This window comes from Rhipicephalus microplus, chromosome 4 (genome assembly GCF_043290135.1).
Source record: "Rhipicephalus microplus isolate Deutch F79 chromosome 4, USDA_Rmic, whole genome shotgun sequence".
Lineage (NCBI taxonomy): Eukaryota > Metazoa > Arthropoda > Arachnida > Ixodida > Ixodidae > Rhipicephalus > Rhipicephalus microplus.
This window is the reverse complement of record NC_134703.1, coordinates 38714663-38729743: the sequence shown is the minus strand read 5'-3', so window position 1 is coordinate 38729743 and position 15081 is coordinate 38714663. Positions and strand designations below refer to the sequence as shown.

The 15081-nt window shown below is 43.7% G+C and overlaps 1 protein-coding gene across 2 annotated transcripts in view; it reads right to left on the bottom strand.

The window, feature by feature from the left end:
- Positions 1–872: 872 nt before the first annotated feature.
- The window catches only part of LOC142761655 (uncharacterized), a 244873-nt gene continuing 230664 nt past the window's right edge, over positions 873–15081 (bottom strand). The window contains exons 6-9 of one of the 2 annotated variants that reach the window (XM_075892589.1): positions 14611–14689; positions 12711–12861; positions 9859–10009; positions 873–6790 (exon numbers count right to left, since the gene is read on the bottom strand). In XM_075892589.1, coding sequence (XP_075748704.1) covers positions 6606–6790; positions 9859–10009; positions 12711–12861; positions 14611–14689 — 566 coding nt within the window. In that variant the 3' untranslated portion in view covers positions 873–6605. The remainder of the gene's footprint in view (positions 6791–9858; positions 10010–12710; positions 12862–14610; positions 14690–15081) is intronic. The other variant, XM_075892590.1, reaches the window with a different exon arrangement.

Below are 15081 nucleotides of genomic sequence, written 5' to 3'. Positions count from 1 at the left end.
GCTTTCGTGGTGCACTTCGGGCGCCGATATGTCAGCCCTTGGAATTAGCCCAGCGATTGCTTCCCTATCAATGAGACTAGTGAAACCAGAGCAACTTTAGATAAAAAATTAGCCTTCCTATCGAGGCTAGATAATCATAGTTCTTTTTTGTTAAACTACTTTGAGTGTGTATCTGTCAGGATTCGCTCCTTTTTGCAGTGTCTCTTGTTGTTGTTGTTGTTGTTGTTGTTGTTGTTGTTGTTGTTGTTGTTGTTGTTGTTGTTGTTGTTGTTGTTGTTGTTGTTGTTGATACGTGATGTATATTTATCATGGCGTATGAACAATAAGTGCTTAGTTGTTAGTCAGATCCCGTGTCCTGTGTTTCCTCTGCCCGTACACGTCAGGTGCGCACTTTGTTTCGAGGAGGAGGAGGAGGAGGAGGAAAATTTAGGAGGAAGGACAGGGAGGTTAGCCAGTTCTTAAATCGGCTGGCTATCCTGTGCTGGGGAAATGGGTGAGGGGAATAAATTATGATAAAAAGAAACGTTGCAAAGAGAGAGAAATCGCAAAAAAATCGACAGAGGAAAGGCAACATCAAAGAGTATAAGGCACTTAATATACATATTGAAGTGGGTTAAGATTTCCAAATGTGAACCATGCTGAAGCCCATTTGAGTGTGTGCGAGGCATCGGTAGAAGTAGTCGCTGCATTTCAGGGACGATGCTTGTCGAAGAGGAGACGTTCGATGTCTCTTTTTTGAAAACAAGATAGGTGGGAGAGAGGAGTGGACATGCGTTCATTGAAGCGAGCTAGTTCTTCCAAAAACAGGAAGCATCCTTTTTTAATCTTGTATTTCAAATACGGGTCAATAGAACTCAGACAAACACTGCACGTACAAATGTTAAGGCGTTTCTTTATTGTTTCACATGGCTACTGGCTTTTTAGTTGCCAGCACCACTAAAACGCTACACTCTTTTGGAACATCCAAAGTATGTACATTAGTAATGTCAGCAGGATGTAAATGCTACTGCAATTTCACGTGGCCGACGCGCGTGCTTTCATTCTGGCGTCCTTCGTTCAACAAAACGCCTGAAAAAATAGAGGGAAAATATACAAGCATAGAAATGCGCACAGAACAAACCAGTGAACATTTACAGTACAAAGGCAGTGAACTACAACACATCGCCTATGCTCCGTTTCATGCATATAGTGCAACACTGCGGAGGCTGGCGTGACTTGGATTTGCGCTGTAGCTGCCTCCACACCAATAAAGATTACATCATTTTCCCCATTCATTGCTTTATTTTGTTCTAAACTTAGGCTGAGCAATAAATGAGGGCGTTTTCATAGCTCGATAATGCACAAGCTGTTGTAAACGGCTGATGATACACCATCGCTAACCAATTAGCGCTTCGTTACTTTTTATGGGCAAATTTTTTTATTCCCATTCGTAGCCCTTTGGGGTGCGTCCCCCTCAGCGTCACGCCACCATTTGCAACCACGATTGCTGACGACGAGATGCGGCCAGCCAAACATTTTCATAATCGAACTTTTTGTGCACGCTTCCGCTGCAGCGTACGCTAAAGAGTAATAATCATTGTTCTACGTCCCAAAACGAAGATTTGATTATGAGGGACACCATATAGGAGGGCTCCGGAAATTTCGACCAGCTTCTTTAAAGTGCCCCCAAATCAAAGTTCGCAGGCCTCTAGCACTTTGGCTCCAATAAAATGCGGCCATAGTGGTCTAGATTCAAACCCGCGACCTTCAGTATAGCAGTCAGAAGCCATAACCACTAAACCACAGCATCGGGTGCGTAGCGCACTATGTACGAAACGGAGCATATATCTCTAAACGTAAACAAAGAAGTCACGCAAATCAGTCGCTACTAAAACGCACTTGAACACCACACTTATTTTGAAGACATAGAAACAGGTAAACAGTAATGATGACTGGTACAGAAATAAAGAGACACAGTAGAGGAAATAGACAGGTACAACTACCTATTCGTACAAGTGTTAAAGGAGAACAGTCATGAGTGAGAATGTCGAGAGACCAACACTCGAAAAAAAAAAACAAGGACCACACACAAAACGCTCTTAATAGCTCAAAGGTTAGCGCGCTGTCTCCACAATAAACACAAACAAACAGCACGTCACGCGCTTGTTATTTGGCAATGCGCTGTGCCGATGACTCAGTTATGCCTGACGATGATGACACTGGCCGATGATAATGATGGAACGCACGCAATGGCACAATGTTCCTGTTTTCACGGACGCGAGTTGCTTAAATGCGAGTCAACAATGTCACGAAGCGATGCCAGAAGCTGCTTCATTATGTAGGTCGAGCTGAAATGGCATTGCGTGTTCGTTTTCTTATATTTAATGGAGGTAGTTTCAGTCAACCACATGTCTGTTCTTTTTTTCTGCCTTGCCTTCAAGAGGGTGGGTGAAAAAGCTTATTTAACTACGAGGCGAAAACAGAATGCACGTTCAGTTCCAACAAATGATGTGCAGGTCATTTTTTTTTCATGTCAATATAATTGTCTTTTTTTTCGTCCCATGAAATAAAAGAATACATTTAAAAAGCAGATGTTATCGCAATTAATGTCATGCACATTATAACAGTAGTGTACATCCCAATTATTTCACAATTATTTGAGATTTTTTCTATGTGGCTTCCTTCGCACATTCGGGAGCTTTTTTTTTCTTCAAATCCATAGTATTTACTTTTACAAGCTAAATAACCTGTCTTTTGTATGCGCAACCATTTCTTAACATTTTGTGACGTCGTGGATTGTTTACTTGTATGTGATAACAAAAACTGCGTGTTGAACTTCCTCGGAAGAGACAGAAATAGAGAGCAAAGGCAGGCAGGTTAACCAAGCTTGAATCGGTTGGCTACTCTACATTTGAGTTGGGGGGAGAGAGAATAACACAAAGGAAAGAGAGAGAAAAAGAGGAGAGTAAGAAAGAGATGGTTAAATAGTCAACTTGAGACGTCCTAATTACCAATATATCCAATCAGGAGACGGCTCCAAATTTGTGCATCAAGATTTTCCTTGTACCAACTAACAAAAAACACATGCGCCTATTTTGCTGCTTTTTGCCGATGGATAAACAAACTCTTCGCAGGATTTTCTTTTTCGCACGCCAAGAGCTGCGCGAGAACTTTGGTCGATTTCATCAGCTATAGTCGGCATATCGCGCCGCAGCAACTTCGGACATGACTTCGTGACAGGTGATCGAAAGCCGAGACAAATGTATAGAGAGGGCACGCTTTAAATGTCCTTTTTTGTGCGTTCACGAAGTGGTGGGACTGTGAGTCGTGGCATCCAATAACGTCAAATGTGCAGATAACATTTCCAGTCCAATAATAAACTTCGCAAAGCTCATACCACACTCGTTTGTTCAACGGTCATTGAAATCAGTGACGTTCCACGCAGGCATGAATCTGCTGTAAAACCTTCGGATACACCCTTTTCGCCTGTACTTTTCCAAGAGAACTTGAAAGCAAGCTCGAGCTCTGGGAAAACTCCCCCATCCATGTATAAGTACACGCGAATGCAGAAACAGCCTCGCCGAACAATTGATGAACAAATTTTATAGCATTCGAGAGGAAGCAGACTAGCTTTTGTGAGTCTACTTCCCATGTCTCAAACATATATCGAGGTGGCCCATAGCTACAACTAGCAGCTTAACAGACACATTTGAGCACGCGTCAAACGCACCCATGAACCCATCTTGGCACCACTAGACAACCACTCCTTATCAAATAGGTTGCATTTAAGATGGTAATGTCTGCAAACTGGTTGAGACTTTAAGAGGAGCACCCGGGCTTTACCAAATCTATCCTTGAGTAGCTCACCGTATCACTGCACTATCTCATGACAGTAACCCCAAGGATTTCTGCCAAATTTCTTGAAAGTCTTCATTCGTTCCAAGCATCTTGTCCCCGTCACTGTTGTGCGCTGCCGTGGCAAAGCTTCAGAATCCCATTGCTGAACATTTTCCAGCAAACGGCGGACTATTCACAGACCGTGGTTTACACATTAAGCACTGTTCTGGCGACTGTACTTGATGACAACCCAAGGTAGAGCTCTGCTTGCTTCATAATTTCGCCTCAGAGCTGATGAAATCAGAAATCAACGAAACATAACACCTAATATGTGCTGATGGGCTAGTTGATCAGCCATGAACTCTTTGAAGCAGTGTGTGTGTATTTTTCTTTTTGTGCGATGCTTCATCAAAAGAAACAAATTGCACAAAGAAAATGTGCACGTGAGGCAAGTAAGTTCAAGAAAACAGAACCATGAGAACGTGTTTTTTTTTTAACGACGTGCAATATATTGGCGTCTACGGGTGAGTGGTGAGACAGAGATCAAAAACAAAACTCAATGAAAATAAAAGGCATCACGCAAAGCGGTGGGTGATAGTCGAATGATTTACCAGCCTCTCGATTCGTTTTTTTTTTAGAAAACTGTACAAGTTCTTGGCTACAGTCTGTACAGGGACGGGAATGCTTGTTTTAGACGCCCAAGCACACAAATAAGCAAAACAAATGTTGTTCTACCTTTTACTGGACGCAGTAGCGTCGTGAACAAGCGCTGAAGAGGTGCTGAAGAGATTCGAAATAGGAACGACTTAAATTATGAAGTGCTAGCGATAGAATCCCATCGGAAGAAGTTCACCAAGTATTCCATCGTAATAACTCTTTGTTATTGGTCAACTTCCACTCCAGATGGCGAGCCACTTGGTAACATCCTATCAACATGTCTTTGTGTTGATAGGATGGCGGAGCACGATGCCCCAGAGTAAAAAAAAATAACAAAGGAAGACAAATCGCGAATGCTTGCTTCCTTGAGAGCTAGTGGCAATTGTGAGAAGCAGCAAGCTATTGCAAGATTTCTTCGGCTTATAGCGTCCCATTCATTTTTACTTGTGTATAAAAGTTGGTTGAGTATCGCAATTTTTAGCAACTTGCGCTTCCATTTCTTCAAGAACTGTTTCTCTCGTGGTGCACTAACGTTATTGTGTTGTAATAGTGCTCACGTGTGCGTTTTTTTTAGGCTACTTGTCTTTGTCGTCAAATAGAAAGGGGTGCCGTTACAGCGCCTAAAGAGTCTAATTTTCGAAATAGAAGTCTATAAACGGCAACATAAATATATGAAAAAATATTTCCACACTTGGGAAATGGGCGAACCACGTCTTTTTGCTTATTCCGTAGACGCCATGCCTGCTATTGATAATAGCATTGATATTTACTAAATGTGGTGCCATAGGTCTGGAAATATCTTTTTAATGAAACGAGCCAAGTGACTGAACTTTGTGGCAAAAAGCTGCGAATTAAATTATGAGCAAGAACGGCACGAAGAACACTTACAGTAGAAATCTCACATTTCGTACTAGTACAATATAGCTGCCCCCGATGTGACGCAGTGGCGTACTTTCACCGCGCTTGGAAGGACGCGAACAAACAGAACAGATACACAAACAATCAGCGCATGTCGAATTGTCACGCGGTGAGCACAAACGAAAAAGGCAATGGTACAGTTCGGGAACAAAGCTATCTATAGCTAATTCCACACACACTCACATCAACTGACTTGTTTTTCATTCCTTGACAAAAACGTTCAATTTGTTGACCCTGACGGCGTAAGAACTTCGAGTGCTACAAAAAAAATATCTTATGGTCTCTATCTTTTGTTTTTGTAAACTTTGACTACGCTTAAAATATCAGAATACACTACAGACCGTTAGAGTGAATAATAATTAGGTATGTGCAAGTCATTCACCGAAGTGCCTCGTGTAAGGTTTCTAGATACTGCGAAAGAAATGAACACGTAGAATTGAAGATCACTGTCATGCAGTGTCAAATATGCATTACGTTTGGGGACTAATTCATTTAACGCAAGATTTTGCTAAGGTCCTGGAGGACAGCAGAACTACTTCAGTTAATGGCTTCTAGTTTTGCTGAATCATTAAATGAAAACCATTAAATTACAGTTACCTTACTTTTTCGACTCTCCCAAGGGGCCGCCTAGCCAATTCCAACTAACTTGCATCTTTCTAGGTTTCTTTTTGTCTTGTTTAATATATATAGAAGAACGAGTAAACAAAACCTAGTTCAAACGTATTTTTCTTACCACTGAGCTTACCGAATGAGTAGTTATCGCGAGGCGCTATCAACGTTGCTTTTCGTAAGGTCTTTCGGAGAGCTGACTGGCATCCTAACGCTCATGTGTGCATGACTTGAAAAAAGGGGTTGCGATTTTCAACGATCGCGGTCCGTGACACTAGCGCGATACAAACGGGACAAGCAGGCGAGATGCAGACGACCCCACCGCAAATATCACCATAGTCCGGGCCGTCTACTACTTCTCCTTGTGTTCTGTTTACACTGCGCTAGTAAACCCAAGAGACAAATATAGGGATCAACGAGCCCCGTTTAACGACGGTACTTTCACACTTCCCGTCTTCCTCTCAAATACGGTCGACGGGACGATGCTTTCTCAGGAACATCATTCGTTTTGTTCTCCGGTGCGACGGGAGTCACCGGAAACTAAAGGTCGGTGGCTCGAAGCGCAGTTTTCGGCATGAAATAGCGGCCAGCGAATCACCACGTGATCAGAAGGAAAGCCTGAGCGTCGCCCGCGAGTAAGCGAGAACCAGGCCAAGCAGAGGAAGCGCGCAGAAGCAGCAGCAGCCGCGACGACCGGCGGCAGCAGAGCGATCCTGGAAGGACGCGTCCCCGTCCTGCTTGAGCGGCAGCTGGTTGGCCGTCCGAGCGTCGAACTCGCCCGATATGGACCCTGCAAACGCCAAGCAACGCGCCAAGCCCATAAGAGAGATTTACCAGCGCAAAACGAAAAAAAAGCAGCAGCCTTAGCGAAGCCCATAAGCTTTGGTCCGGTGCAGGAGTGCGCCGATTTCTGCTTTGCGTTTCAAAGCCCGCTTCTAAGCCTACACTTTGCGGACAACTTTTCCTAGCAATGAAGAGAATGCTACACAGCCAAACGATATCGCGAATTATTGCGTTCTGACAAATTTGTCCAATGTTTTATAAATAATAATTATTACGTAGCCCTCATTTTATATGGACTTTTTGAGACCAGATACCGCACACGTCAGTGAGGTATTCATAGTTGTTTAATTTTAAACGTTGCCCTTTCGTGCTCTTGCCCGCGTGAGGAAGTCGCACCTTTTCCTTTTTTCGCGTCTTCAGGTGAGTATCGGTACCATTGTCGCTCTTCCGTGTACTTGCCTAAAAACTTGAGATGAATATTACCTGCAAGTGATCATCCGAGAAGATACCTGAAATGCTATATAACTCTCACGAGGTGCACCGATATCTTCCAACATTTGTACAAAACGCGTGCCAAACAATACCACTTGGCGTAACTGTGCATGTGTTGTCCGCGAAAATAGTGCAGTGTATTTTGAACGTGCAGTTATTTTATTGCGATAGCAATTATATGGACACTCTTGGCTGGATTTTGCCGCCGGCTTCACCGTCACTCACAGTATATATAGAATATGAAAACGCACGAAAAAAAATCCAGAAAAAGACTCCATCCGGCGCACGGAATCGAACGTCGGACCTCTGAATTGTGAGTGCGCCACTGAGTCACGAAGGAGCACCTCCTTTAACATTCAAACGGCTAGCTATTTATATCTACCACTTACTGCTGGTGATGGGCAAGTCGGGGGGAACTGTAGTGTTTTCATCCTTACCAGCAAGATGGTGCCTTTGAGCGCGCGTCGCCACATCGTCACAACACAGCGGCGCGCACTCTCATCTTCCACGCGTACTTTGCCTTGCGGAGAGGGGGCAGGGTGGACTCTCACGCGTGCGCTTGCTTATCTCGCAGAAGGAACAATCTTACGCCTTGGGCTTTCACCAGAACAATTCTGTTGTAGTTACCGGGCGCACAAAGGTCACTGCAATCGTCGCACAGTCTCTGTTTGCGAAAAGGGCGCACATTCCATACACAGAGAAGTGAGAACTGAGACGCTTGTTCGCGTTCGTCTGTACCTGTGAGTACGTTTCGTCTGCAATTTGTGCGTGGGAAACGAGGGGCATGCTCTGATCTGCTTGCAATTCTACGCGTGACCTTCTAATTTGCTGCTATCGCGTTCATTGCTTCGCCTTATCGGCAAAGCTGTGACTTTTCTTTCCATATCATTTTTTTCTTAATTTTTGAACAATATTTGTACCTCACTGCACGGAATTGCGGGACTTGAGCATCGAACTCCCACTTAGTCCAGATAATACGTATATTCACGAGGAAAGTGGTAACACCAACCCCCTGTTGCAAAAATGACGAGAACCACTATATTTTTATATCAATCATTTCGCGTCAGTGCTTATGATTCTTTCTGTAATTTATTCAGATCGTACCCCAAGCTAGAAGCGACAGCATTACAGACTGTTAACCAAAAAGCGTTTAGACTAAAATTTTCGATAGAAACAATAACCTATTACGCGTCCCAATGGTTATGGAAATTTACCAAAAGTACTGCAACATAAAAAGTAAAACAAACTCAATAGCATTCGGAAAATTGGCACCCAGTCATGGTTTTTTAATAAATTTATACTTACTGTTTATGTTACCTATTGCTTTACGGTCACTTTGTTTGGCTGGGGTTCATATAAACTCACAAAAGCAATGGAGTGCGTTATTATGAAGACAAGCAAAGCGACGTTGCGGAAGGACCAGTTAGGAAAGCATGGAAGAGTGCTGAGCATGGTTAAAAGCAGAGGCAGCCCATAATAGTGGTGTACACAATTAATGACTCTAATACAATAAGATCCAGTACTTGTCGTGCCCTCATATACAAGTTAGGAATGTCGAACGAAGAATGAGAATGAATGAAAAATTTTTACAAGATGGTTTCTCTTTGCGAAGAATTTCAAACTAAGTGGGCAAAGCGACAGAAAGTTTCATGTGAAGCTCACTTTGTGACTTAGGAATAGGTCTGTGATATGCATACGAATTACTGAAAATTGAATCACACAGATGTTATCTGAACTTTAATTTTACATGTTTAAGGGAAACGTATATCTGAAATAATTCCCGCTAATGATTATAATCACTCTTTTGTTGATGAGTGATAAAGTTCAGGTATGTGTGGCTTTACAACATCCGTGCATAAGATATCAGCGCATAGCAGAGAACCACACACACAGAATGCATGTCTTCCAAACGCGAGTTACGCTTTATGCAAAAGTGAAAACAAGTTTCAAGCCTGGCCTCAATTTCTTCACCATGAATTTTTTCATCGGAGAAATATTGCTGTGCTACCTACATATCATTGCTTAGAACTACTTCTTGTATTGATAATTATGTTTAATGAAAACAGTTCTAAACATAGTTGCACCTTTGCGAAAAACGAATTCAGATACCACCATCCCTCTGCGGTAACGAAGTGATAACAGTATGATTCCTTATTAAAATAGGACGCCTCGGCCGAAACGTTATTATTCCACAAACAGCAAATGTGCGTGTGTTCCTTCTGTGTAGCGAAGGTTAGTGAAATAAATCAGCAAAGGTTTTTAAATGAGAAGCCCTAACTTTATATCCTTGCTGGTGATGTTACCAATTTTCGGGCTGTAGCTAGTGAAATTTAATAAGTAGGTATTAAAAAGCGCATCTGTGCTCCTGCACCTCCGTCAATTTGCGTTTGCTATCTTCAATACCATAGTGGTAATACAACTTTATTCTGTTCCTTGGAATATACTTGCCCGTTTCACGTCAATCGACGTGTCCATACAACAAATCACAGCTTTAATTAAAAAGTAACTGTAGAAAACGGCATCAACAACGAAAAACACAAAAAAACGACAACTTTTGTTCGACATTTTGAGCGGTGGGCTTACCTTTTTTGAGCGTGAAAAGGTCGTCTCTGTATTGAACTTTGAGGAACGTGGTGAGTTCCACTTCGAACACTTTGTTCGGATCGTTCGGAATCTCCGGAGGAATGGAACGCCTCCTCCTGCCAAAGCCGTATTGATCGTTGCCACACGGAACCTGATAAAGGTAAAGCGAATGAACCACGTTGCACTTCGAGCTATCAGTTATGTAAGCAACATTCAGCGACTCTTTAAAGCAAACAATGAACGAATGTCATTAACAGAACTGGCAAATATTGTTGTTTCATTCCACGCAAACTAAGTAAGTTCGGCTCAACTGCGAAAACAGGAGTGATCCAATGTGCTTCAGCGTGGCCGAGGCTCGGTAACCGTTAACTGTTAAGGAAACAATATTATTTTATAGATATTGTAGCGTTAGCTACACTGGCCTCGCTGAGCCAATTTCGCGTGGCACTGGTCCGCGCATGCGCAATGATACTCCCCCGCCGCCGCGCGAGGCTCGCCGCCGGCGTGCGCGCAATTCGATGCGCTGCGCAGACGATCAGTGGTGTCACGCACCGGAGCCAGCACCTCCCTCGCACTCGGCCGCGGCCGCGCGCGACTCGCCGCCGCCAGTGTGCGCTTTCCAGAGGAGTGCCGTCATAGCCTTGGTAGACATATGGACGCCGACGCGCGCGCCTTCCCTGTGCAGTCGCCATCTGACACTGCGCTGGAGCCGCTTGATAGCGCCTCTGACTGGCGTTTGCCGCTGTGGTATAGCCATGGAGAAGGAGAGTGCAAATGCTGCTCAACGGTGCAGTAGAGCGGAGAAGCTTAACTCATCATATCCTGAAGGAGTTGCCCGGCAAAATAAATATACGTGTGTCATTGTAGCAGCAGTAAGCATGATAATCAAGCTAATCCTAGACACTCTGGAAAGCTAAGAATAATCAGCTGAACCTTTGCTAACGCTACGTATATCCTAGCATAGCTGAGCTAAGCCACTGCCGCTTTTTGTGAACTTATTGCGAGTCGTGCGACCAGGAATTCTAACCACGCCCTTTCGCTCCACAGAACGACGTGCTAAACGGCTTTGTCTTGCTGCGTACGTTCTCCGGCATGCCACCGGCAGCTTTTAAGCACACCGTATACCACTAGAAGCACGCAGAGCTCTGATATGCTTCAGCGCGGCAGAAGCTCGTTCGCTATTTCTTCGCACAATGGCTCAAAGGGCGTGCTTTGAAGTTTGTCACCCAGCTTGTCTTTCGCCGGAGTTAGGATGCTCACCTCCACCTGGTACACTGACCAGCAAGGCGCAATGAAGCGTGCTACTACGCTTATCTATTAGGGTGAGGTTTGCGCGTGTTGTGCTTTCAGCACAAAGTCTGCGTTGATGCTATGGACCGCGAAGAAGTAGTTATCTCTCTGCAGTGATAGTGCTTGCGAAACAAGTAGCCGTTCGCTGAATGAGTCAAAGTAGGGGCTAATTGGTTATGCACAGTCGACAGGGGTAGGGTTGCTGCTTAAACACAAGAAGGATTCGTGAGCTGGTAGTTCGCTTGAGCGCGAACTACCAACCGACACAATTAATAGTTCACGCTCGTCTAGTTTACGCCTGTGTGTTCTAGAGACCTTTATTGCAATAACAATTACATGGAACGTCTCAGCTGTTTTTCTTTTTTTTTTGCCGTCATCGCCGCCACCGTCTTTCACGTACACCTAAATGTATGTATAATATACGGAGAAGGACGCGCTATCCTCCCCTTTCTGCAGAGCGAACATCGCCTTTCCGGCCGGGGTCGTCTGCGCGCGCTTATCTCGTGAGCGAACAAGGTTGGGGGAGGAGGTAGAAGAGCGCTTATGGTTGCTGCGCTATCGTGGCAACGGTCAACGCATGCCTTGTGCCCCCATAGCAGGCGGGAGCTTCTGCGGGCTGCACCCTCAACACGAAAAAAAAAAAAAACGGGGCAAAGAGTGTATCTGGAGCGGCAGTGTTCTCTTATACCAGCGTTTTGTCGAGTTTCGTGAGATCGGATCTGAATGAGTTGACTGCCTGCCTCACTTCGTATAACATTGCCATTTGTCACTATCACATTCATTGCTTCACCTTTTCTGTTCATCTGATTTAGTGCAATCATCGTCCCTGCCACAGACAGCCCTTAGTACCAGCATGCGCTGCCCACGGGGGGCGCTTCTCGTCAACGCCGTCGCTACGCACGAGCCTTGTTGTGGTCAGCTACTGTGGCTGCGCCGCAAAAAAAAACTTGGTTACTTAGCAAGCACATGTTAACTACAATTACCATTGCTCCTAAAAATGCTAGCCTTACTTCGTAAAACATTCGAATATGTTGCTATCACGTTCAGTGCTTCGCCCGTCAGGCAAAACTGTGACTTTTTTTATGCTTCTTCTGTAACTCTCCTTTTATTCTCCCTTCTGAACTTTTTATTCTCCTTCTCCTTTATGCAGGGTAGCCTACTGGACTCAGCCATCGTTAGCCTCTCTCTCTTTCTTTTATTGTTGTTCTCTCCCTGCGGCTTTTTTTTTATGCATCCTTTGTGTTCGAGCAGCACGCGGTACGTTTCGAGCTGCTAGACTTTCTGCATATACGTTTGAATTTCTCGCACCCGCATTGGTTGCTCCCCATTGGGATGCAACAGCGACATTTTTTTTTTCGTAAGTAGCGCGACATTAGTGCTACTTAAATGAAAAGTGTGAACTCATAACGACAAGGCCATCAAAGCCTAAGCCTTAGCATTTTAATGACACTCGCCCACTGTGATAACTACCAACAGGTATCGTTTAGAGGTTCACAAAGTCTTCAATCGGGTCCTAGAGACTACGCGATAAAAAATTGAGGCATGTGGGGAGTTTCGCTTACGCCTTTACATTCCTTGATGCACACGTTGACGGTGCCGACAAAGAGCACATAATTCGACTCAGGGAACTTGAAGGCCCTGAACTTGGCTGAAAGTGTGTCACCACCGTCGAGAGTCTCGAAGTTGCCGAAAATGTACGGGTCGATGGAGCACCTGAAACGCAGTAAGGGTAAAGCCACTATTATTATCCTTACTTCGAAGGTTCTTTGGTGTGACGTTCCATCCGGCCCTATTTAGCACTCAAGCAGGGCTTGGTGGGCTTCATCAATTATAAAATAATATTGCTGTTTATAAAACCTGCATTGCTGCCGGTATTTATGTCCTTGATATCACGCACACACTTTTCTCAGAATTACCGCACATTTATCATTTCCTAGAAAAAATTTCTTGTTTCATTTGTAGATATCACCCAAATCGTCAATATTGGGGGTCCCATAGCTAGGAAACCACCCCGACTCATGCCTCTTTGCACTACCTAAGTAGTTTGGGCTGAATAAAAGTTAATTATTCATCATCCTCATCATCAAAACGTGGATACTAAAGTTAGTTGAAATTGTCATAAGCCTACTTAGCAACATGGCTTTTGTCGATCTCTTTTAGTGTACACCATTGTGAGAAGCAAAAAAAAAAGCAATGCCCATGGTATGACGCAAAAAAGCCCACCTTTTTTTGCTTTAACAGAAGTAATCAGTTTCCCTGTATTAGCAAAAAAACGAATAAGCATTCTTCAATGCATACTATGTAAATTGTAGACTTCTATCTGGCTTTCTTTCTTCTTTCTATGTGCACGTTATTAGAATTATTGATACTTTATCTGTATTATAGAATGATTTCATTAGTTTAGACCATATTACACGTGACTTAATGCTTAATTTTCAATTTGAATCATCATGCTTACTCTCGTACGGACTGGTGAAAATCTTCAGTCTATGCAATTCGATTATGCATGTGTAATCTTCCACTTGTAATTACGCTTTTAAATATGTATCAGACCAACCTGCAGGGGCAGCAGAGTCCATTATTAACTTTTTGGCGGTTACTGTGCCAATACTTCTTTTTTTATACACATGTCACTTACAATTCTAACGAGTGTACGCTTCGCAATATCAGACGCTGACCTCAAAGCTCTGAGCTAATCTTATTACAAGCAGTCACAGGCGAAAAGCACATGACGGCAGACGCTTGCGCCACGAACTAATCCGAGTGGGAGTGTGCAACGCGTACGAAAAGGCAAGGTCTCGGTGGCTTAACCACGATGTCATTAAACATGGCAGGTGCTGTTCTTGAGGAACCTGAGTTCCCTTAAATCGCATATTCAAGCTACGCGTCTCCAGATCTTTATCAACAATAAATATATGTTGTCTTTTCATCCCACAGCGATGACACAAAACATGCAAGCTTTCAGCAACCATAAAAAGTTGGTTCAGGCAACGTGCTCTTCTGTCGAAGGTACAAGCGTTGTTGTAGAAGCATTATCAAGCTTTTCCATTTTTTAGCAGCTCATGGTATTTGCATCTGGGTAACTAAAGTGATGGGCTGGACAAAGTTACATTGATGGACAATGTTTAGGTGATACTGGCAAAGACCATCATTGTTTCAGAGCAAACCAGTCAGTAGAGAAATATTCCAGTTATCTATTTTGTCCTAACAAGTTAGTCCAGCCTTCTTGACTTGAAGTTAACTTTAGTAAGCTACAAAATATTTTGTTGCACCGTGTAGATTTGGTGCACTTTTCGCAAGATTTTCAGACCACCTCGAAAAAACTCAACTGATATTCATTCTAAAAATTGATATATCTAGAGAAAACAATTAAGAATGCATGTCTTGAATCACGTAACAAGATGTTGCAGTAAGCGTAACCTGTACAGCCACACTTGTTCGCATCTCGCACGCTGTGCTCACCCATTCATGACGATCACTTCTTCCTGCTTGTTGGCGCTGTCTGTTACTTTCAGGTAACTGGTTAAGATGCCATAGGTGCCTGCACAAAACATTCAATCACGCATGCAGTGCGCATACATCTAGACAATATTTGCAAGTAACCGTCCCAGATTTAAATTTCGCCCTGCAAGTCCTATGTAGCAGTGGACGTAAGTATGATATTGTTACAGTGGGTTAAATCTAGTGAATCAACAGCAGCGGCAACAGCAACAGAACGGTGAAGAGGAGAACGGCGCGCAGTACCAGCATGCACTGGTGGTCCATCCCCTGTTAACAAACATCTGTTCGACCTCGTTTACAAGTCTCGTGACAGTATCGCAACACGGTTTCGCAATGCAAGTACGCATGAGTGACCTACAGTACTTTGAATAGGGTCACAACACATGAGTTTCAAATAGATTAAAAATTACGATACCGACCATATTTACGAGA